This window comes from Poromitra crassiceps, assembly GCF_964638095.1.
Source record: "Poromitra crassiceps genome assembly, chromosome: 6".
Taxonomy (NCBI): Eukaryota; Metazoa; Chordata; class Actinopteri; order Beryciformes; family Melamphaidae; genus Poromitra; species Poromitra crassiceps.
This window is the reverse complement of record NC_139627.1, coordinates 36,434,458-36,457,493: the sequence shown is the minus strand read 5'-3', so window position 1 is coordinate 36,457,493 and position 23,036 is coordinate 36,434,458. Positions and strand designations below refer to the sequence as shown.

Sequence of the window (23,036 nt, the reverse complement as noted above, 5' to 3'; positions counted from 1 at the left end):
GTTCTAGCATAGATTTTGCATAGCAATACCTACTGTATGTTATGTCGTATCGTAGGAAGTAGGTTTGCCTTTGCTGTGTGCTGATGTCTCCTCTGCCTACCTCTCATAACGCCCCCTTTTTTGCAACATTAATAAAAGGGAAAGTTAATCATCATAGCACTTGCCCCTACCTTTATGTTTCTATATGGTCTACTCATGCATGCAGGCTTAGGCAGTACCACAAAGCCAGCAGGTGCCTGCCATATCACTATATAAATTAATGGAAATGTAAAATAGAATAGATAGAATAGAAATATACATTATTCGTGCTCCAAGTGTTTGAATTTATCTTTTAATATAAAGATGAGCGCATCATATACCAATGGAAGAGCCTGGTGACGCGAGGTTACCAAATGGTCTGCGGCTGCGCACAATGAATGCCACGTAATGGTTGACGTTGACAGTCGGCAGTCGGGACACTTCCTGTTCCTGATGGTCTAGCTAGCTAACAGATTTGCTTTGACGGTGTCGGGGAAACCTGTAAAACAGCGTGGTCAAGTCGTCTGATTCAGGTGAGAGGATCTGTCGAGGTTTGGAACCTCGCAATTTCGTATCATTTGTTTTTGAGTCTTTGTGGTATCGCTGCTTGACTGTTATGCAGCTAGCTAGCAGTTAGCCTTAGCTACTGGCTAACGTTATGTCTGCTACGCAGGGAGGCTGAGGCAGCTACTAGCTCGTCCGAACAGGTGTCGGGAATGATTTCTATGAAGTAAATGGCTTTATGTTGTTCTTTTATTGAAATCCCAGGTGAAGTGAAATTGATACATTAACGTTAGCTAATATTCAAGTTATATACTACGGCTTTAGCTGGTTAGCCTCTGAATGCCCATCAAAGCTCCACATAATGTTAACGTAACTGGCTTGTGTAAAAAGTGAAATTGTGTTGATTATTTAGCAGAAACTCATGGCCCAGTGGACAACTGGCATGCATCGTTTACAGTCGTGGTCAGTGACACTGTGGTGAAACGGCCCAGCGAACGCGTTTGGCCATTCTCTGGATTGCAGGATTGCAATTGTATGCGCCACTGACGGATGACTCTGCATTTAAACTAATTTACGTTCGATTACGATTCTAACGCTATAACGTTCCTTCTTTTGTTATTGTCAACCTTTGATGTAAGTTAGCTTAAATGGGGTGACCGTCTTTGCCATAGAAATACGTTTGTTTCTGTCCTCGTTTAGATGTTTTGCTAAACGTTAGCTAAATTATAGCCACACAATTCCTAGCATATCCAGCCAATTATTCATCTGGCAAGGACTAACGACAGTTTGCCTAGAATTGGATTCACAGCTCAGATTATATTGTCCAAACTAGCACATCCCCTGAAAAGGTTCACCCAACTGCTGACTCAAAAAGTCCAACGATTATTTTTTTTAAACACAGAGACTATATACAGTAGAGGTATGAGATACAATTTAACATGTGCAGATTTCAAACTGCATACCAAATGGCCCAAATGCGGTAGGTCCACATTGTCACCTCTGTAACTCTTAATATTCCTATGACGTTATTCCCCCTTCACTGATCACATCACATTGTTTTCATTAATCATAGGTTCACTCAGCACATGTGGGAGCTTTTCCCCCCTTATCAAATGCGTTGGTGTGTTGGGTCAAAGTCTGTAAGGAGATCTGAATAGCCTTTGCCACCTCACAGGATGATATTTGAACCTTAGACTTTGGGAGCAGAGGGAAACTGTATGGCATCATTGTAACAGGCATCTATGAGGCCATTTACACCTGGCATTAACATGCGTTTTCTGCCATCAGATTGCAATCCGATTGTATTTTATCACTTCAGCCTGATTCCATTTACACCTGGCACTAACATGCGTTTTGGGTGAACAGATTGCAATCCGATTGCTCTCCAGCTCGAACGTCATCACGCGCGCGCCCCCTGAACGTGTGCATGCATGTTTGCATACATGCACAGGGAAATAGAGGTTATTGTTAAGCTCAAATGCACAGTGAACGTCCCCTTCACCTGGACAAAACGATGGCCGATCACGCAGCACTGCATCTATTTCTTTATAAAAAGGACACGTTGCTATCTGCCCCTGCCACTTTTCTTGTTCTTGTCCTTGGCCTGTCTGTAAGCCGTGTTTCCATTACCCTCAGAAATGCGCAAAATCTAAATATCGCAATAAAAATCGGGTAATGCAAACACGTAAATTTCGAAAAACCTCCCAAATATTGCAAAAAGCTTTTGCGCTCTCATGAAGTAGTTTTTCAGACGTGTCGATATAGCAGTTTTCTCTGTAGGTTATTCTCCCATGGAGCTGTTTGACACTGGGTCCGAGACACACACACATACATACGTTTTCCGTGCATGTCATTGGCTGTAACCACCTGTGTTGCGTTCAGGTAACATCCTAAATTACAACGTTATACAATTGAGAGCATAATTTCTCTTTTATATCAACACTTCTCCTTTGGAAAAGGAGCGGAAAATGAAAGGAAAATGAGGGAGAAAGGGTTCGATAAGCCGTGGCAAAACCTCCGCAGCAAAACTTTGAAGCAACGCTACCTAGCAGAAAGAGAGTGTTGTGCAAAAGCGGAGCGGGGGGGGGGGGGAAGAGAATTTTTAGCCGGTCCGGTGACAGGCTGCCTGTGTGTGTGCGCATTTGACACAGCGGCGAGATGAGGGCACACACCGGTGCGGTGTATTTCCGTATGGTAGTTGCTGAATGCGTTTTGAGAGGACGCATTGCATTTACACTTGTGTTAAATGTTGTCATAATGCGTCCCTGACCACCTCCGGAGGTGGTTTGGCCGATCAGATTGCAATCCTTCTTCAATGCGTTTTGGGGGTGTTTACACCTGTACTTTCAAGTGATAAAATACAATCGGATTGCAATCTGATGGCAGAAAACGCATGTTAATGCCAGGTGTAAATGGCCTCTATGTATTGTACGTATGTATGTAGTTTCCAACTGTTCTTTGCTGTGAATCAGCCTTGATTAAAGGTGATGGACTTGATCAATGGGGCAATGCTCAAGTACCCTTGGGCCATAACCCCATGGTTAGACTGAGCTTGTGTTGTGACCCAAAACATTGTCTGCTACTTCAAATCCTTCTAGCCTACCGGTCCTCGTCCCCCTCCTCCTCATCGCTCATTTCTACCATACCTCACTGGTTTTCCCTTGAGGTCTCGCCCGCTTTGCGGACTCATAGACGCAGCTCGCACGCTCAGCCCGGCCTCGCCCACAGCCGAGCATACTCTGCTCGGCTGCTGCACAGTTGAACAATTGTGTGCCATGCCAGGCTGCGCCACGCTATTTGCTCTCCAGGGTGGTGAGATTGTGCCATTGAGCAAGGCATTAAACCTCAGTCAATTAGCTGCTTATTTCAACATAATAACCAGAATGTGGTTGTTAATTGTACAGCCACATTATTATCATACCAGCTACAGTATTGTTGTGTGTGTGTGTGTGTGTGTGTGTGTGTGTGTGTGACATTTCTCCACTGTAGCCTCTTCCCCGGCTCTTGCATATTCATAAAAACAAGTGGCAACAGCAAGCCCCTGTTCACACTATACACCGAAGCAACGCTGAACCCACAAGTTTCATTTAGGCGTCCTTGTTAACAGGCGAAGCCGTTCAGACCACCGGCGTGCGTGTCACGCTGAAGCCACGCCGAAGCCATGCTCACGCCTTCAAGCGATCATTCAGGATTCATGCCTATTTTTCAAGCGTGATGCATGAAGCTGCCAGGCATGAAGTCAATGAGAGTTGTGGGCAGGTTCAAGGCGCGCCGAGGAGGCGCTGAGAGGAAACGAGAAGGCTTCTTGTGTGAACGGTTAGGCGTCAGTTCAGCTTGTGCCTGCTTCAAGCTTAAGTTCTACTAGTTACGTACGTTCAGCGTCCTGTCTGTGTGAAAGTCGAGTAAAGTGTACTTTACATCTACATAACCAGGGAAATTTCAACCAGAGAACCAGGGAAAGAGAAACATGTGTTTATAAGAACTCTTGTATGTCAATTGTACCTGATAAAGGAGAAAATGTGACGCTCCTCTTGTTTTGCCATGATTCTTCAAGTCGTTTTGACTTGGAGCCTTTAGTGACAACACTCAAAATCTGCTGTTGACCACACCAAGGTGAATAACCTCTCCCGGTTCAGTTCATGGTTGTTCAGTTCAGTTCATGGTTTAGCCAACTTGTTGCCTGCTTAAATAAAGTTTACCGTGTGGAGCAGTCATTCAGGAAAGCAGTTTCTTGTGTAATCAGAATACGGTCAAAGGTAGTCAAAACCTACCAGTGCTCTTTTGTCATACTTCATGAAATAGGAATAGCCATTAATTGACAGTATATCGAGAAAGAGCGAAGGGAATCTGAGCCAAACACAAACATGCATGAAGCAATAGCATGTTGCTTAGTTTGTTGTTTTTAAAGTAATTTTTCCTCTGATCCCGTTAATCGGTGGGAGCAGAATAGGTCGGGCGGCACCATGAACGGCCAGCTGGACCTGAGCGGGAAGCTGATCATCAAAGCCCAGTTGGGCGATGACATCAGACGCATCCCCATCCATAATGAGGACATCACCTATGATGAACTGGTGCTGATGATGCAGCGTGTCTTCAGAGGCAAGCTGCAGAGCAACGACGAAGTCACCATCAAATACAAGGATGAAGGTGAGTCAGGACAGCAGACCTGGGTCAAGGACAAGTCAAGTCAAGTCAAGTTTATTTATATAGCCCTAATTCACAAGCATGTCTCAGAGGGCTTCACAGAAAGTATGTCTAGCTAATTCTAGCTGACACAACAGTAACATGAATATACAGAATAAAGATAACATTTGAACAATTGATAATATAGAAAATATAGGAATGAGGGGAGAGCAGAGGAGAGCGCAGGAGAAGGGAGAAGAGCAGGGGGAATGTGAGAGAGTGATGGGGTGGGGAGGGTATAGGAGGTGGGGAAGGAGCGACGGAGGAGAGACGGAGGAGAGGGGGGAGGTGGGGAGAAGATAGGAATGTGGAGGAGGAGAGAAGGAGAGATGGGGATGCAGGGGAGGGAGAGCCAGGGTAGAGAAGCAGGGGGAGCATCCCACATCCCCCCCCCCCCCCAGAGAGGACAGAGAGGAGGAGAGAACAGAGAAGGAGAGGTGGGAGGGTGCAGGGGAAGGGGTGCAGGGGGAGAGGAGGAGAGAACAGAGAAGGAGAGGTGGGAGGGTGCAGGGGGAACGCGGGAGGAGGAGGCGGGGGAGGGACCAAGGCAGATCTCCAGTTTCTAGGGCTGCAACTAACGATTATTTTCAGTATCATTTAATCTGTTGATTTATTTCCTCGACTAATCGATTAGTCGTTTGGTCTATAAAATGTCACAAAATGGTGAAAAATGGCAATCACTTTTCCCCCCAAAGCCCAAGATGACGTCCCCAAATGTCGTCTTTTGTCCTGACCAATAGTCCACAACCAAAAGATAATCCGATTACTGTCATAGAAGACTAAAGAAACCTATTCACAAGAAGCTGGAATGAGATAATTTTCTTAAATATTAGTATAAACGATTAATCGATTATTAAAAATAGTTGACGATAAAAGGTTTTGTGGGTAAAAAGTGTCAGTGTCTAGATATGTTTTGAGGGTAAGTGTCAGTGTTTAGGATGCGTTTTTCTCAGGCAAAGTTTTGATTTGCTTATCATAAACTAGTGTTCACTCATGTATTAACCATATAATCCCAATAAGAGACAATAAGCTCCTGTCCTCATGATCTCAAATCTTTAGCTTCAGCAGAGATCATCTGCTCTACACAGTGTCTCATCTGTTCTCTCTTCTCCCTTTTTGTAGATGATGACCTCATCACTATCTTCGACAGCTCTGACCTCTCCTTCGCCATCCAGTGCAGTAGAATACTCAAACTCACTTTGTTTGGTAAGACATTAAAGCATTTCCTTCCTGTCCTTATAGACACACATACCCTGGCTAGTGAATAGTGCTATGAGAAATATCATAATTTAATCATGATAAAGCTGTAGAATAGCATGTTTATCGTCCACTGTTGTGAATGAGAATTCATTTACAGCAACCTATCACTGGAGGGCAGTGTCTGACGCAACAACCCTCAGCTCCTCTGTCCAGCTGACGGTTGTCTCCGCTCCCTCCTGACTAATACTGTATGGAATTTGTGCGTCTTACTGTTGGCTCAGCAGACAAACAGTGTGACAGGCAAATAGATACATGCAAATAGATACATACATCATTTGTGCCAGTTATACTGGTTCCTGCTCTCTGTTTTAAATATGTGCCAGCCCAGCCAAGTCCTAGGGCAATGCACATAGTCAACCAGTAGTGCTGTAGTCATCTGGTTTCAGGTGTGTTATATTGAAAACGATCTTTCAGCCCCTACCCTCCTTAGGGACTGAATTATAATATAATATTTAAAATGGAGAGCAGGAACCAGTGTAACTGGCACAAATTATGCATCAGTAGCATTTCTATAATCGGGTCCATAAATATTTGGACATTGACACAATTGTCATCATTTTGGCTCTGTAGTGTACACCACCACAATGGATTTGAAATGAACCAATCAAGATGTGCTTTAAGTGCAGACTTTCAGCTTTAATTTTAGGGTATTTACATCCAAATCATGTGAACAGTGTAGGAATTACAATAATTTTTACATGTACCCCCTACCCCCACCCCTTTTTAAGGGACCAAAAGTAATTGGACAAACTAACATAATCGTAAATCAAATTGTCACTTTTAATACTTGGTTGCAAATCCTTTGCAGTCAATGACTGCCTGAGGTCTGAAACCCATATACATCACCAGACACTGGGTTTCATCCCTGGTGATGCTCTGCCAGGTCTCCACTGCACCTGCCTGTCCTTCACTTCCTGCTTGTTCTTGGAGCATTTTCCCTTCAGTTTTGTCTTCAGCAAGTGAAACGCATGCTCAATTGGATTCAGGTCGGGTAATTGACTTGGCCATTGCAAAACATTCCACATCTTTGCCTTAAAAAACTCTTTGGTTGCTTTCGCAGTATGCTTCGAGTCATTGTCCATCTGCACTGTGAAGCCCCGTCCAGTGAGTTCTGAAGCATTTGGCTTGGCAGAGCATCACCAGGGACCAAACCCAGTGTCTGATGATGTCAAAATCCATTGTGGTGGTGTACACAGCCAAAATGATGAAAATGTTGTCAATGTCCAAATATTTATGGACCTGACTGTACGTAGCACGAGGCTGTGTTATAACTAAGGTGACGATTCAAGCTTCTTACAGGTGTCATTGTACCTTAGTTGCCAATTCCCATAATATGCTTTGGATGAAGTTGTCTGTCAATGGGTCTTTATGTCAGCTATGGAGTAGTGTTTTCTATGCATACACGCGTCGCACACTATTGAATCTGCAATGATAACATGATGTAGCTTCCTGTCTCTGTTGCCAATTAGTCCACTGTTGCATTCTCCATCCCTCAGTCTTTATCTTTTCTTTTTTACTCGACTTTTGACTTCTTGCCATTTAGGGCTGAGTGCTCCAGCATGTGTCATGATGACCTCACGTGGATCTGATATTCTGGAGGCATGATGTCTTTGGGTTGTCTGTACATCCGTACGTATGTACGTCCATCCCATGCTCGTTAAGTGATATCTGTGATATCTCAGTAACTCTTTGAGGGAATTTCTTCAAATTTGGCTCAAACGTCCACTTGGGCTCAGGATGAACTGATTCGATTTTGGTGGTCAATGGTCAAGGTCTAGTTTTACTATACCATTAAGAAACATAATGGTGATGGGGCAAATCCCTCATTCATGACACACACAGATATTCAGTTTTCAGAACTACTAGCTTTTGCTAGTTTGATGAGCTGCAGAAATTCCAGTCATACCCTATAGTAGGTAAGCCACTGTGCATATAATACAGATTTGAGTTGATTTGTTTGACATTATGCAGCTGCCATGTACAGTACTGTATGTCACAGAGAGCTATTGTTCCCTCACCCAATGATGAGCTAATGCAGCTTGGTTTGCTTGCCATATTTATGGTCACCTGAGGTCAGAGCACCAATGAGTGTAAATCTGACTCCAATCATAATTTATATACTGTCCCTACTGGTCTGGTTTGGGACCTGCTGGCTATTGACATGTTCCTGTGCAATCAGACCCAGATATTCTCAGTGCATCAAAGAGCTCACTTATTTAACTCAGTCCTAGACCATGATATATTCTGTGTCAACCAGAAGTTCAGGGTCAAGGCTCTGTCATCACAAATGGGAAGTAATCACAATGAATAAGATTCCTATTCAGAAATATACACAGACATTAATAAATGTAAGGACTGAGGGATCTGTGTCTTCTGTTAAAGTGATCAGGGCTCAAGTTCTATTCATCACATTCCTGGAGGTCAAACGTTACAGGGGGAGGCTGCTGTTTGGAGATGTTGAAATGTTTCACTTGGCTCAGTTGCACTCTCCCAACAAATAACAAGGATGATTTGCACACTTTCACATTTCTCTCTCTTTCTTCTGTCATCTCCAGTGAATGCTCAGCCTTCTCTCTCTCTTTCTTCTGTCATCTCCAGTGAATGCTCAGCCTTCTCTCCCTCTCTCTCCTGTCATCTCCAGTGAATGCTCAGCCTTCTCTCTCTCTCCTGTCATCTCCAGTGTATGGTCAACCTTCTCTCTCTCTCTCTCCTGTCATCTCCAGTGAATGCTCAGCCTTCTCTATCTCTCTTCTGTCATCTCCAGTGAATGCTCAGCCTTCTCTATCTCTCTTTCTTCTGTCATCTCCAGTGAATGGTCAACCTTCTCTCTCTCTCTTTCTTCTGTCATCTCCAGTGAATGCTCAGCCTTCTCTATCTCTCTTCTGTCATCTCCAGTGAATGCTCAGCCTTCTCTCCCTCTCTCTCCTGTCATCTCCAGTGAATGCTCAGCCTTCTCTCTCTCTCTTTCTTCTGTCATCTCCAGTGAATGCTCAGCCTTCTCTCTCTCTCTTCTGTCATCTCCAGTGAATGCTCAGCCTTCTCTCTCTCTCTTTCTTCTGTCATCTCCAGTGAATGCTCAGCCTTCTCTCTCTCTCTCTTCTGTCATCTCCAGTGAATGGTCAACCTTCTCTCTCTCTCTTCTGTCATCTCCAGTGAATGCTCAGCCTTCTCTCTCTCTCTTCTGTCATCTCCAGTGAATGCTCAGCCTTCTCTCTCTCTCTTCTGTCATCTCCAGTGAATGCTCAGCCTTCTCTCTCTCTCTTCTGTCATCTCCAGTGAATGCTCAGCCTTCTCTCTCTCTCTTCTGTCATCTCCAGTGAATGGTCAACCGCGGCCCTTGGAGTCCAGTCAGGTGAAGTACCTGCGCAGGGAGCTCATTGAGCTCAGGAACAAAGTAAACAGCCTCCTGGATAGCCTGGAGCCCCCCACAGAGCCTGGCCTGGCTGCTACAGCACCACACAGTGGTACTGTACACACACACACACACACACACACACACACACACACACACACACACACACACACACTTGCTTTCCCTATTTGTTTGTCTGGTTTTCAAAACTCTTTTGCTAGACTTTATCATATACATATAGAGATATATTGCTTGATCCAGAGGTTTAAGATCATCTTAAACCTCTATGTCTCTAGTCTCATGTGGGCTGGGCGGTTATGGAACCGCTGCCCGTGGTTGGCCAACTCATATGTCTGTCACGCATTTTGTTTTGGTCTTAGGGGGCGGCCCTTAACCACTTTTCAAGAGTTGTGCACCAGACATACATATGTATCTACGTCTGGATCCTGCCAAACTGCTATGTCTCTAAAGACCCCCGATGGAGATTTCATGGTGCCCTTAACAAATAACACTTGTTTAGTGGGGGATCTGAGGCTGACGCAAACAGGTGGATTTGTTTTTCAGAGACAAATAGAAGAGTCTAAGGCTACATTCTCACTATGGCGTTTGCATGAACGGAGCAGAATAAATGATCTCTGTCCACAGAGCACCTTCTCACAGAAAAGATCTCCATCCATCCCAGCTCTCCTGCCACATGATCACTCACGCACACAAAGCTGGCTGTTTAGTGTGCATAAGAATTTCATTTGACAGCGGCAGCCTGGTGAGAGAGCGAGAGAGAGACTGCATTAAATGAATGGTTTGTTTGCCGATGCTCCTTTCTCAAAGTAATCTACTGTTAAAATATGCACACGACTGCTTGACTTGAAGAATCTCCGTCCTCGTTGACTTTGTGGGCAGCCCATATAATCCCGACAACACCCCTATTTCAGAATTTGAAATATGTAGCTGCAATGGAATATACAGGGAGAATTCCAAAGGTCTGTTTTCCTCCCGTCCACCATCCACACTTCCACACAACCATGGATTTTACAAACAAAGATGGCGTAGGCAGATGGGGTCCGGAGCCTTTGTTTTTGGGGCTCGAAACAATAGGGGCAGTGTGGACAATTGGTACAAACAAAGCGTGAATCCATACAAAATGGCCTAATGTAGACATAGCCTTTAGTTATTTTATTGCAATGTTTCACACTGAAAACCCCATCGATAGTCTCTCAAATTTCGAGCCAATCATTGTATGCGTACACTACCATGTTGCCACTCACTTGTTCTCTGCTTACATCCATTTCTGTTGATTTAGTTTGTCTGCTTACCTCTGTTTAAAGATGTCCGTCTCTCTCGGCTCTGCAGAATCAATGGATGGACGTGTGATGGCGGCAGACCCGGTAGTGAAGCAGGCCACCCCGGTCAGCGCAGCCAGCATGTCAGCCTTCGACCCTCTGAAGAACCAGGATGAGGTCAACAAGAACGTCATCTCCGCGTTCGGCCTGAGCGAGGACCAGGCCCCAGGTACTGCACGCTACCCTGTACCCTACCCTCTACCATCATTCATTATTTGATCCAAGTCGTTTTTGCTATTATCTTCCTCTGTAGGGAAGATATAACGGTTTAAAAAATTCGAATCAATTATTATAAAGATAGAATAGGCTAGTGTTTGTTTTTCTTCATATCTACATAATGTGTCTCTATGTGCGCCGTCTGAGTAGCTCCCCCCGGGGTTGCAGCTGAAGAGCGCTCGGGAACCCCCGACAGCATTGCCTCCTCCTCGTCTGTAGCGCCCCAGCCAGGAGTGCCCTCCCAACCACAGGCTCCCTATGCAGGAGTACAGCAGGGACCCCCAGCGGCCATGGATGGTGAGACACACACACACACACACACACACACGCGCACAGCTGCTGTATCCTCTAGTATGCCCAGATATGCACACACCACATATTCACCTTATTCACCACGCCCACTTTTTCCTCTCTTCCGCGTTCGAAGCAACGTATTTGTTCTTCCGGTTCAGTGCTAGTTGGCAGCCAATTTCAAAACAAAACATCATATGAATGAAGTTTGACAACATTCAGAAGCTACACTGCGGCCAACTTCAGTGACATGTTCATAGCGTTACTGCTGCGAGGAGCCGATGGCTGTACCCGGTCGGCATTTAACGTTAGTTACAAAAGCACGTCGACAGTGTTTTCTCACTGCCAGTAGCCTACAGTAGGGTTTGACAGATCAGCCCAGCCAGCGCTCCCGGTCCTCGCTGCTCGTTAAAGATTTCCAAATAGGCTTATTCTGATAAACTGGTCACATATATGTTACATTCTCACCCGAAAAATATTAAAACTTTAAAACAGTTTGGGGTTTTTTAGCTTGAAAACAAGCTTTTTGGCAAGTCTAAGAATGACTACGGCAGGCGTAATCTACTTCCGTGTCTAAAGCCGGAAAGACGATTACGAAATGATATCATGCAGAAGCATCCTTGTATGGGCAAAGAATAAGGTGAATAACACACACACACACACACACACACACACACACACACACACACACACACACACACACACAGACAGAGGCAGGGACGTGTCCCTATAAGAAAGTGTGTACTACAAGGGCATAATGTCTTTATGAGCACAGGGAGTGGGAGGCCCAGCGGTGTGGGTGGTTTAGCACCTTTTCTTTTACACTGCTGCTGGTGTTTGTGGGGATGTACTTCTCAAATTGCTACCAAACGTGCCTCACTAAAATTTCACCCTCTATTAAGCGAGGACGCTGGAATAATCTGCCCTTAAACCACTGATTTTCAATGTCTTTCTTCTCCCAAAGTGCAGGTCTGCTTTGTATCTAATAACACTACGGTAGGGTGCCATTATCTGAGCGGAAATGGATCTCATGGTAGTTTTTATCGCTGGAATGCTTTGATTGGTTAATCTGGCATGTTTTTGGAGTATTCACTCCCAGTAGTATTTATTCTTTCAATATATGTCACAGTCCAGCACCCAGATGTGTTTCTCCACTATTCCCCTCTTCATAAGGGTCAGTCAGTGTCATCATAATTTAATGTCTTTTGGTTTCATGTGAAGATTTGTCTGGAGTCATACGCACTTACAAAATGCTATTTTTATATTGTTCACACATGAGTTGAATCCACTCTTTACTGTTGCCAGGCACTCACACCTCTCTTTGACACATACAGACGCCCTCTCCTTTTCTTCGTGACTACGACTGAAGCGTTCGCTCGAGAAACACATGCAGCCACATGCAGTCAGTTCTCTTTTATTGAATGTAATAGTGTGCCTACACGTGCTCAGTCTGTCCGCTTTCCACTGTGAGATAGAATTTCCTGTCAATTATGAGTTTGCCCACTCTTGAAACAATGACATTTTCATGTGTGATTCAGAGCTTGACTGACTATAGGCTAGAACACATGTGCTCTTATATAATGTAGACTGCTACTCACCTCACACTGGCCTACATCCAGCCAAGGTAACCATAGTTTTATATTAGATTTAAAGCAGCTACGAATAATATTTTCGATTGTTATTAAACAGTCTAAATTTAATATCGATGCATCACATCTTACCTCTAATAGTAGACGAGACCAACGCCGAGTAGTCTCGCTTGAACCCCGAGTGAATCGGCCAGTGTTGTCTTGACGATTAGTCTGTCTGCGGCCGGGGCAGATCAGGAAGTGAAATGAAACGGTTTGCGGCAGCCACTTCGGCCATAACCACAAAATAACAAAATTACTTCCAAACAAACTGTTAGAATATAACGAGAGATGTTCGCTAGAGTAGCAAGCCCCTGCATGGCGTTCTCCATGTTTATGGTCTGTTGCTAGGCAGAGCGAAATGGTTGAAGGCAGGCAGCTGCCGTAAACTGTTTCGTTTCACTTCCGGGTTTATCCGGCCCACCGGTAGACAGACACAGACTCTATAATCATCAAGAGACCAATCTCCGATTCACACGGCTTTGGTCTCAGCTACTATTATAGGTAAGATATGATGCATCAATATTATAATTATACTGTTTAATAACAATCGAAAATCTTGCTCGTAGCTGCTTTAATGAAATGGAAAAAATATATTTCTATCAATAAAGTATATTGATATGATAGAGAAAATAGAGAGGAATGTGGAAAAAATACAACATTAGAATAAAAAATAAATAACAGTGAGGATAAGGCAAAGAGTTAATAAAGATAATACTGACTTCATTAACAGATTAGCATGTTGCCAGATGTTTGCAGTTTACAGGTTTACAATTGACAGCATCTACTTAACTGGCATGCTGTTCCCTTGTCTTGGCAAAGGCCTTCCTGCTGTTACAGCAACTCGACAGGTTTCGAATGAGAAATGAGCCCCACCGTCTCAGCACAGAGGAATCCTAATCACCACTGCTAAGCCCATGGATCCTCTTGTTTACACATTCATCTAAATAAGGCGAGGCGTTATCGCGGCGCTCCCCTGTGTGTTCTCTCTAACACGGATATGTGAAAGCCAAAGCCTCACGGAGAACAGCTTGTCTCCGCTCAGCCAGGCGAGGCAGATAAATGGACCAGGGTTCAGCCATACAGTGCAGTATTGGAGTGAAAACAAACAACACTTATTTCACTTCACTATCTCTGTACTAGGGCTGTCACTTTTTATTCGAAATTCGAATTTAACTTCGAATGTGGGGGAGGAGGGCATGTTCGAATGTATAATTGACCTGTTCGATTTTTTTTTTTTTTTTTTTTTTTTTAATTAACCAAAATTAACCAACTGCTGCTTGCTGGTAATGTTAATCCCATGTCAGAAAAGGTCTCCAGATTTGTCGCGTTAGTCTCTTCTGAGAAAGATTGTCTCCAGGGTCTGAAAAGTTGTCTCGAGTTGGATGCAGCCAAGTTTGTGTGGCAGTGTTGTGACTGTGAGCGTCCAAGCTAACACAGCAGTGGAGAGGAGCTGACTGACTGGACCATGACAGCTGAGGATTTTTTTTAAATATTCTTTTAATATTTTATATTATATTATATATATTTATACGATGTAACCGGCAGGTGCGGACTGCATAATCGGGTACGTCGGGCCGATGCCCGGTGGCCTGGCCTGCAAAAAAAAAGAAGAAAAAAGTAATTAACCAAAAAACTTTGAATATATTTGAACATTTTGCGGGCAATTAAAGTTCGTTCGAACTTTATTTTGGGAAAAAAGTGACAGCCCTACTCGATCCTATCTGGAATCCAGTTTGGGGGGGGGGGTATATGTTTCCATGTTACTCTTGCATGTCTATTCTCTCTATCCAAGCTTCTCTTTTTGACATCAGGGTCTTCCCAGGCTTGTTTCTTATGAAGAGAGGCCCGGACAGGTGCAGCAGCAGAGGCAACGCTGCCCTGCTGTTGACCACCTTGCATTGGATGTCTTGGATGGACTCGAGCTTGTGGTTTGGCCCAGCTGGATGCGGAGGCCAGGCCACTTGAGCAGACTGTAGAAGAGCTCTCTGCTTTCACCATGTGAGAGCTGTAACCTGCACCCCAGAGCAGTCGCTTCGCTGACCCGTAGCCATGCCTGCATCGCCAAAAACCACCAGCACACTTTGGCTGTGGTTTGACTGCCTTCCTCAAACTGGCAGTTTGTGGTTTGGCTTGGTCGAGGTTACAAGCCCTGTGCATAAGGTTTAGTTTGAGTTGACTTAGTCCAAGGGGATGACATAGGCTACGTTCACACAGCCATCCTTAGTGCTTGAATCTGACTTGATGCTCACATCTGATTTTTTTGTGTGGCTGTTCACACAGACTTTTTAAAAGTGGCCCATATGCAACTTGCTGCAACGAGCCCAATCTTCAGTTCATTCTTTCTTGTAATGCCATGTTTTTACTTTGAAAATTGAAAATATACTTTGATTAAAAAAAAAGAAAATGCTAGCTGCCGAGAGTGCTGAAACGCCAGGCGCTGTGCTGGGTAGAGGAGTGAAAATGAACTGCTGAAAGGCGCTGGCAGCTGAAAAAACCATATGTCGACAGACACGGCCCCTTAGAGGTCAGCGGAATTACAGTCAAATAGCCCATCACTTTCCCCCACTTGGTTTTTCTCTGCTCCTGAAGCAATGTGTCGACTGCGTGTTTCTCCGTGGAGCCCCCCGTCATTTCTCTGTCCCCCTGAGCAGGCTGAGGTCCGGCGTCTTGGCTGCACTGGAGGGAAAGGAAGTCCCCAGGCCAGCGCATCCTTCCATCACTCTTGCATAACATGCCTGATGGATAGCAGACCAGGGGGACCCAGCTGAAGCAGCCAATTTCACACGCATGCCTTCGCACACAACCAAGCCCCTGGTGTTCCTGTTAGAGCTGTGGTCAGCGGCCTAACAGATGGTTGCCACATCATTACCTCTACCAATGCACATTGAAGTTACTGCACGCCACACGGTCACATCATTACCTCTACCAATGCACAGTGAAGTTACTGCACACTACACGGTCACATCATTACCTCTACCAATGCACAGTGAAGTTACTGCACACTACACGGTCACATCATTACCTCTACCAATGCACAGTGAAGTTACTGCACACGGTCACATCATTACCTATACCAATGCACAGTGAAGTTACTGCACACTACACAGTCACATTACCTATACCAATGCACAGTGAAGTTACTGCACACTACAGTCACATTACCTATACCAATGCACAGTGAAGTTACTGCACACTACACAGTCACATTACCTATACCAATGCACAGTGAAGTTACTGCACACTACACAGTCACATTACCTATACCAATGCACAGCAAAGTTACACGGTTTCTACCTAAGTATTCAGTTGTCAAGTGTTTCAGCGACTTCTGTCCCCCAGACATTCTCCCACTGTAATCTTAACAAATGTCCGATAGTCTGCCAGCAGTACATTTTCATGTCAGCTTTTGTTTGTTTGTTCTGACTGTGTTGTGCCTTAGATGCTGAGACTATAGATGTTTTTATGTGTCAATGTAAAATACATTTCCCTGGCTTCACTTTTTATTTTTTACTCTCTTTTTTTTTAATGATTTCCCCCCCTTTTTTCTCCCCATTTGTACTTGGTCAATTTCCCCCCCTGCTGCCCCGGTCGCTGCTCTACCCTCTGCCGGTCTGGGGAGAGCCGAGACTAGCACCATGCTTCCTCCGATACATGCGCAGTTGCCAGCCGCTTCTTTTCACCTGACAGTGGGAGCTTCACCAGCAGGACGATATTCCCGCCAGTTCCCTTCAATAACCAATATTAACATTGCTGTTATTTTGCTCATCGGACCGATACCCATATAAAAAAAGACTAACATCAGCTGATACCGATATGATCGCCACTATATTGTACATCCCTAATTTCCACCATGACATTAAATGGTATCATCGCACTGGTTGCGGCTGTACATATCTAGCAATGATGATCTATGTGCGAACCAATAGATGCAAAATAAGGATTTTCTCAACAATGTGTGGTCATTGCTGATCTTTAGAGCCTGGGGCAAGTACCAACCTTTATGTTGAATTGATGCTTTCTGACATCAGTGCAGAAGAATTCAGCAGGCGCTCATTGTCTCCCTGCAGGCCTTAGCCTTGCTCTGCCCAAACTCTCAGGAGTTGTAAAGCGCCCCATTATCAGCGCTCTCAAAGAGTGGAAAACCAACACTGTGGTTTTACTGGCAGTTGAAAAAGCAGGGAAGCCCAGTGTGGCCTTCTTTCATTAGGCCTTTACTCTTGGTGCCCACTTCTCATGCCAGGCAGGAGATTTGGAAGTGAGATTCAGTCCTTGACTGTTAATGCAAAGTGCTGCTTTGCCAAGTCTTTGCATGTTTGTTGAACATGCAGAGACCCATTGGAAAACTTTGTCAGCCAGTAAAAAAAAGACATTCCATGTTTTCGGAACACAAGAAAGAGCCACAATGGTGTTGCTATGTCAGGCAATATTGATTAGTGCCAGCGCAAATCAAACGTGGCTCGTTTTAATGTTCCAGACTACGGTCCCTTAATTTTCACAGGCCATTGAAGTCTTGCTATTCAGGGCACATGATTGAGACGAGGTTGTAGTTGTGTGGATGATGGGGACCGTCCTCCACATCTGCACATAGGCAGTGTGGAATGGTGAAGCCATAGTTCATAAAAGCACAGAAGGAAGTGGCCGTCTGCAGACGCACAGGCCTGTTTGTGTAGAGAGGTGCTGATTCAGTCACATTTACCTGGGTTATGAGGGTCAGTGATGTGTGCATATCTATCACCTTATGTGTCTCTACGACAGAGCAAGAATGATCACGCCCGAGTGTTAAAAAAAGCAGTGTTTTGGTGCGTGTGTTTCTGTCTGCTCTGGCACCTGTGTGTGCTGCTCTGTTTAGCTTGGAGCTCCACGTCTCAGTGTAATGTGCCATTAAGAGCTCTGTCTGGGCACAAGGCTTTTAGGAACAAATGGTTTTGTGAAAGTGGTTGCAGCTGTTTCTATTGAGGCATTTGTGTCTTTTTCTGTCCAGATCCACAGGTGCCTGTTTATGTATAGGCATGTTATATACCGTACTGTGGAGTGACTCATTTTAATAATGCTAGACTAGTCTTAAAATATATACATATAATGTATATATTTTGTCCATGTGCCTCTTCAGGTCAGGTGTACCAGCAGTACCAGGCTCCAGGAGGATATCCCCCTCAGCAACCAGCTGCCCCCCAGCAGCAGCAGCATTACGGTATGCAGTACCCTGGTAAGAAGAAAGAATGGTCACATAACAAAGTACTAGTTGCTGTGTAGTGAAGTCAATTGCCTTTTATTTCCTAAAGTGAATTAAAGAAACACTCTCCTTTCCTGTGTGTCTCAGCAGGATACAGCACTCAGCCCGGAGCCCCCCAGCCCGGCCCGCCACAGCAGCAACAGCAGCAACAGCCACAGCAGCAACAGCAGCAGTACCAGAACTACCCGGCCCCCTCCTCCCAGGCTCCCGCCCCCGGCCCGGCCCCTGCCCAGGGCTTCCAGGGTGGACAGCAGCAGCAGCCCCCTCCACCTCAGGGAGCTCAGCAGTATCCTCCAGGAGCCTTCCCTCCCCAAAACTATACCTCCCAGGCCTCCCAGCCTGCCAACTACAGCCTGGCCCCCGGCTCCCAGCCTGGCCCGGCGTACCAGCCCCGCCCGGGATACACCCCGCCTCCAGGCAGCACCCCTCCACCAGGGGCCGCTAACCCGTACGCCCGCAACCGTCCCACTTACGGCCAGGGCTACACTCAGCCAGGCCCTGGATACCGGTAAAAGAGGATAGGGAATGTTACTGATCCTCACACACACCCAAACCCTACCCCTTGTGTGGCTCCAGCTCTTGTTTGGAGCGGGTGCGGTAAACAGGGTGTGCTAATCCCCCCCCCCCCAATCATACAAATATCAAGTCCAAATATGAAACAAGCAACCCCCCAGTCCGATGGTCTATGTTCGTATGCTGTCTCTCCAACACACCACTCTGTTCTGGCCCTGGTGTCTCACTTTTTCCCCCCTCTCCTTCCACCACCACCGTCCACTGTCCTCTTGTGTACGTCATTGTGAAGATGTAATCAGTCTGTATGCACACACCTGGGAGACCAAAACAGGCTGTTGTACGAACTCTTCTTCATCGTTCTTTGAATGGAAAAGGTTCATTTGACTCGTGAAATCAACATCCATATTCTACATCTCCTATCATACATGAGTTCAGGTTGATACATGAAGCATCTAACAGCCACGTTGGGTTTGCTGAGCATCTATAGACACGTTTATAAGACACTAAATAAATTCTTACCCCTTTTTATTTTTGTTTAATCAAGTTCACCATGTCGGTATTAATGCTTTGTCAATGAAACTGCTCCATGTTGGAAACACTAGTGGAGTGATGGCTCATGGGAGGCGTAGATCCCGGGCATCAAGAAGGATCCTAAAATGTTTAGCCTGTTAGATCACCTCCAGTATGGCTTATTGCTATTTCTCTCGCTCTTTTTTTCTCTTTAATCACTGGTTTTTACTAATATATGGAAATTCCACCTTTAAGTGATATTAGTTGTTTATGTATAAACTAACATTTTCTCTGGAACCTAATAAAAGATTGAGACCCAGTTTGGAGTCCTGTATCATTTGTTTTGATATTGTGTTGTTCTTGGCTCTCTTCTCCCTCTCTCTCTGTGGTATGTATGCTCTCTCTTTCCCTCGCATTGTGGTTTCTGAGTTCATGTCTCTGGCTTCCCCCTGCCCTTTCTCCCCCACCCAAATTTGGAAAACCGTGGTAATGTTGGTATTCCTATTTGTTTTCCTGACCGAGGGTTGTGGTTGGCTGGGACGTGTGGCAAGGGAGCGTGTGGTCACAAGAAGTAAGAAGAACTGTACGCACAGGGTTTTATTAAAGCTAATTTAGAGAAGTGTGTCTAGTATTAGCCCTCAGTGTATCATCTGTGCCAACCATCTATTTGTCTAACTGTAGTCTAGACTGGACTGTACTTGGGGTTCCTACGCAAGTATGGAATTTTATTTTAGTATTTTCCAGTTCTGGAAAAGTATGCAAAAAGGAAGAGTATGGAAAAATATTTGTGTTTCCAGACTATTGACTGTTTTTCAAAATAATATTCAGAATTTAGAAAAAATAAATGTATAATACTATAAGCAAGTGTTTTATCATGGCATCAGAATGTAACATAGTTTGTTGGATTTAAAAAACTATTTAGCTACATGATGTGATGTCATTTTCTGAACTTACCAGACTGTTTTATAGTAGTAGTTATATTATTTGTCTTTACCCACTTAGTCTGTAGCCACTTTCACACATGCCTGGAATTCAGCAGTTATCTAGAGGGCATCCGGATGGCTGTCAAGTGTGAACAGATTTGTGTATTATTGTACTGTAATGTATTATCTCCACATTACTGATGATTATCAAAAAACTCATTGTGTAAATATTTTTGTGAAAGCACCAATAGTCATCCCCATAAGCGATTGTATGTTGGTGCACTGGCTGCACGTGCAACCCCTAATGGCCAGATTCTTTTTTATTTTGTGTTGACATATAAACGATAGTTGTTGAGGGCCGGCTCACCCTACAGGCGAAACAGCCTCCTGCCTGGGGCGCCAGTTCGGCTAGGGCACTCTGTAGCCCTCACAAAACAACAACAAACAAACACAAACCGCCAGGCGCCCCCTCCTTTTCCCTTTTCCCCGCACGCTGCATACAGGGTTGGACATGGTTGTTTGTCCGTTGCACTCTAGGGGAGAGCAGAGCAAGGAAGTGAAGGAACTAACCATTCTACACTAAAACGGATATTAGTGTGAGGGGTATTATATACCACTCTCTTAGAACACGGCTCTCTTGAATACTCGATTCTGATTGGTCAATCAACAATATTCACCGGTCATTATTTCTCGACAACTGACCGCTGCTCTGCCACACCTGGATTAATCAGTTGATAAGAGCTTTTTGTCAGCAAGACACTACTAATTAGGCCAACCAGTTGCAGCTGTGGTGTCTTGTGTGCCAATTACGAATGAAACCGCTTTGTCGTTGAAAACGCTATTAAAAAATCTATTTGAATAATTATTTTTGTCAGATTATTGAATGATTTAGTTGTAGGCCGTGTTCTAAGCGGGATAATGTATATTGAGGCGGTGATTACTGGGAAATAATGACCTTCAGGTGAACGATTAAGCCCTCCGCTGCCGCGTCGGGCTCAATCCACCTGTCGGTCATTATTTCCCCCGTAATCACCGCCTCAATATACATTATCCCTTACATAACATGTGTGTATCACTTAGGGCATACATGGGCAACATGCGGCCCGCGGGCGCCCCCTGTGTGGCCCGCGATGGAATTGCAAAAAAAGATTTATTTTTTACTTTTATTTTTTTACAGTGCACTTGAACGCAACATGCAATATACCCGCTGAATAAGTGTCCAAATGTTCATGTCATTCTGGGAAATACTCTTCTGTTATAGCATTTCAGTCTGAAATATGGAATATCTTTCAATAATATTTATGACTAAAAGGCTAAAAGTAATCTCATGTGTAAGAAATGACTGTTCTACATTGAAGTAGAAATTTAAATAATTAACTTGTTGGTTTTGGATTTATTTAGCTTCAAGAGTGCATTTTTGTTCTTGTGTGACCCTCAACACAGGCTTTGAGAATCCCGGGCCACTTACTGATACTTATGCTTAAATTAACCCACTCATATTCTGGTTTATTTCAAGAAAAACATTTTGGCTAGTGGAAATTCTAATTGGCTGGTAACTTTAAAATCTAGCAGGCATATTGGCAGGTGGTGAAAAAAGTTAATTTCAAGCCCTGCAGGGAGAGCAGGTGGTGACATAGGAGTGAGTGAGGAAAAGGATCAAATATTGGTGGTTAAGACTGAATAATGACATCACAATTGTTAATTTAAAATGAGTTATTCCTCTAAACCTGGCTTCAAATGCCCCAAATTTCAAAGTTCAGCCCTCAGCAAAATCTGGTAGCGAGGACATTTTTTTGTGGCCCTCTCTATCATCAAAGTTGCCCATCCATGGGTTACGGCATGACAATATTTGTTCGGCCCCCGGCAACAATCTGGGTTTCTCATGTGGCCCCCCATGAAAAATAGTTGCCCACCCCTGCCTTAGATGGTAAATCATCTCTTAGTCCTCTGTGACAGTATTTTCCTGTGTGTACCCTCTAACACATACCCGCCACACAGGGGGGCCGTATGTTGCCCATGTGTGCTTTATAGTAACGTTCAGTCATAACTCATTTATAATTAAGCCCATAGTTAATGAACTAATCATGTACAAAGCACACACACAGTCACATATTTTATATACTGTATATGTTGTAAGCCTAATTTTTGCCATCACAGCTGCCTTTTACATGTATGGGATAATACAGGCTAATATACAAGGTGTCCCAAGCTCTGAGTCATTATAAACTCAATTAGCTACAGAAGCTAATGTTCACATTCAGTCCTTGTATATTTCTCTCATGTGTTCATCATTCCTTTCCTCCTCTGTGTGTGTGTGATTGAGAAATGAGATGCAGGTGGTGTTCATCCTAATTGGCCTGGTCAGGTGTCAGATTGCTGCTGGCTGATTGGCTGGTGGAGAGCATTTAAGCCAGCTGATGCCATCCTGTCGCCCCTTGCTCTCCTCATTCCCAACGATGATGGCTGCTGTGCTGACTGCTGTGTTCTGTCAGGTAGGAACTGTGTGTAGACCTACTTTAGTAGTTCTGCAGAACTTTATTAAGATGTGTCTTTATCTTGGTAGACCTGTGCAGTCTAAACTGTAAATAGTTACCTTCCAGATCTACACTTTTGTACACTGTAAATAACACTTACCCAAGTAGCAGAAAGTAGGGGGAGAAGCCCTTTAGTTTTTTGTAACATTTTCTGATGTTTATTTTGTAGGAGCTTATAGGTAAGAGCTGCGTCTCTTATTTAATCCTCCTCCTCCAACAAACATCTCCACCAGCTTTACCACCATGAGCTTCCTCAGCTCCATGCACACCATTTACCACCTGCACAAAGACTGCCCACCAGACAAACATATAAAATATATATATACTCAGACGACGTGCTGACGAACGAGAAAAGCGGGCGACCCCCTAATTATGTTAGGAACCGGCCTCGGGGAAGGGGACGGCAACACAAAAGTGCCCCCACTCTTCCCACTCCCAAAGATGATCAGCCAAACCACCATCACAAGTTCACAAGTAGCAGGTTTAGTTTCAGAGCACAGCATGGCCCCAACATCAACAAATCAAACTA

The 23,036-nt window shown here is 44.5% G+C and overlaps 1 protein-coding gene across 3 annotated transcripts; it reads left to right on the top strand.

The window, feature by feature from the left end:
• Window positions 1-429: 429 nt before the first annotated feature.
• tfg (trafficking from ER to golgi regulator) lies at window positions 430-19,363 on the top strand. 3 transcript variants are annotated; one of them, XM_083638472.1, is made up of 8 exons: window positions 430-551; window positions 4,467-4,668; window positions 5,827-5,910; window positions 9,282-9,428; window positions 10,667-10,825; window positions 11,023-11,169; window positions 17,905-17,985; window positions 18,118-19,363. In XM_083638472.1, the coding sequence occupies exons 2-8, from the start codon at window positions 4,485-4,487 to the stop codon at window positions 18,537-18,539; spliced, it is 1,224 nt and encodes a 407-aa protein (XP_083494598.1). In that variant the 5' UTR covers window positions 430-551; window positions 4,467-4,484; the 3' UTR covers window positions 18,540-19,363. The 3 variants fall into 3 exon arrangements, with proteins under 3 accessions (XP_083494598.1, XP_083494597.1, XP_083494596.1); XM_083638471.1 differs by having other exon boundaries at window positions 17,905-18,000; XM_083638470.1 differs by having other exon boundaries at window positions 17,905-18,000; window positions 18,115-19,363.
• Window positions 19,364-23,036: the final 3,673 nt, after the last annotated feature.

Bases quoted from the DNA above. Each gene is read 5' to 3' on its own strand.
- tfg (XM_083638470.1), top strand. From the start codon at position 4,485: ATGAACGGCCAGCTGGACCTGAGCGGGAAGCTGATCATCAAAGCCCAG. The intron at 4,669-5,826 runs GTGAGTCAGGAC...CCCTTTTTGTAG, and splicing joins CATCAAATACAAGGATGAAG to ATGATGACCTCATCACTATC. The intron at 18,001-18,114 runs GTAAGAAGAAAG...TGTGTGTCTCAG, and splicing joins TTACGGTATGCAGTACCCTG to CAGGATACAGCACTCAGCCC.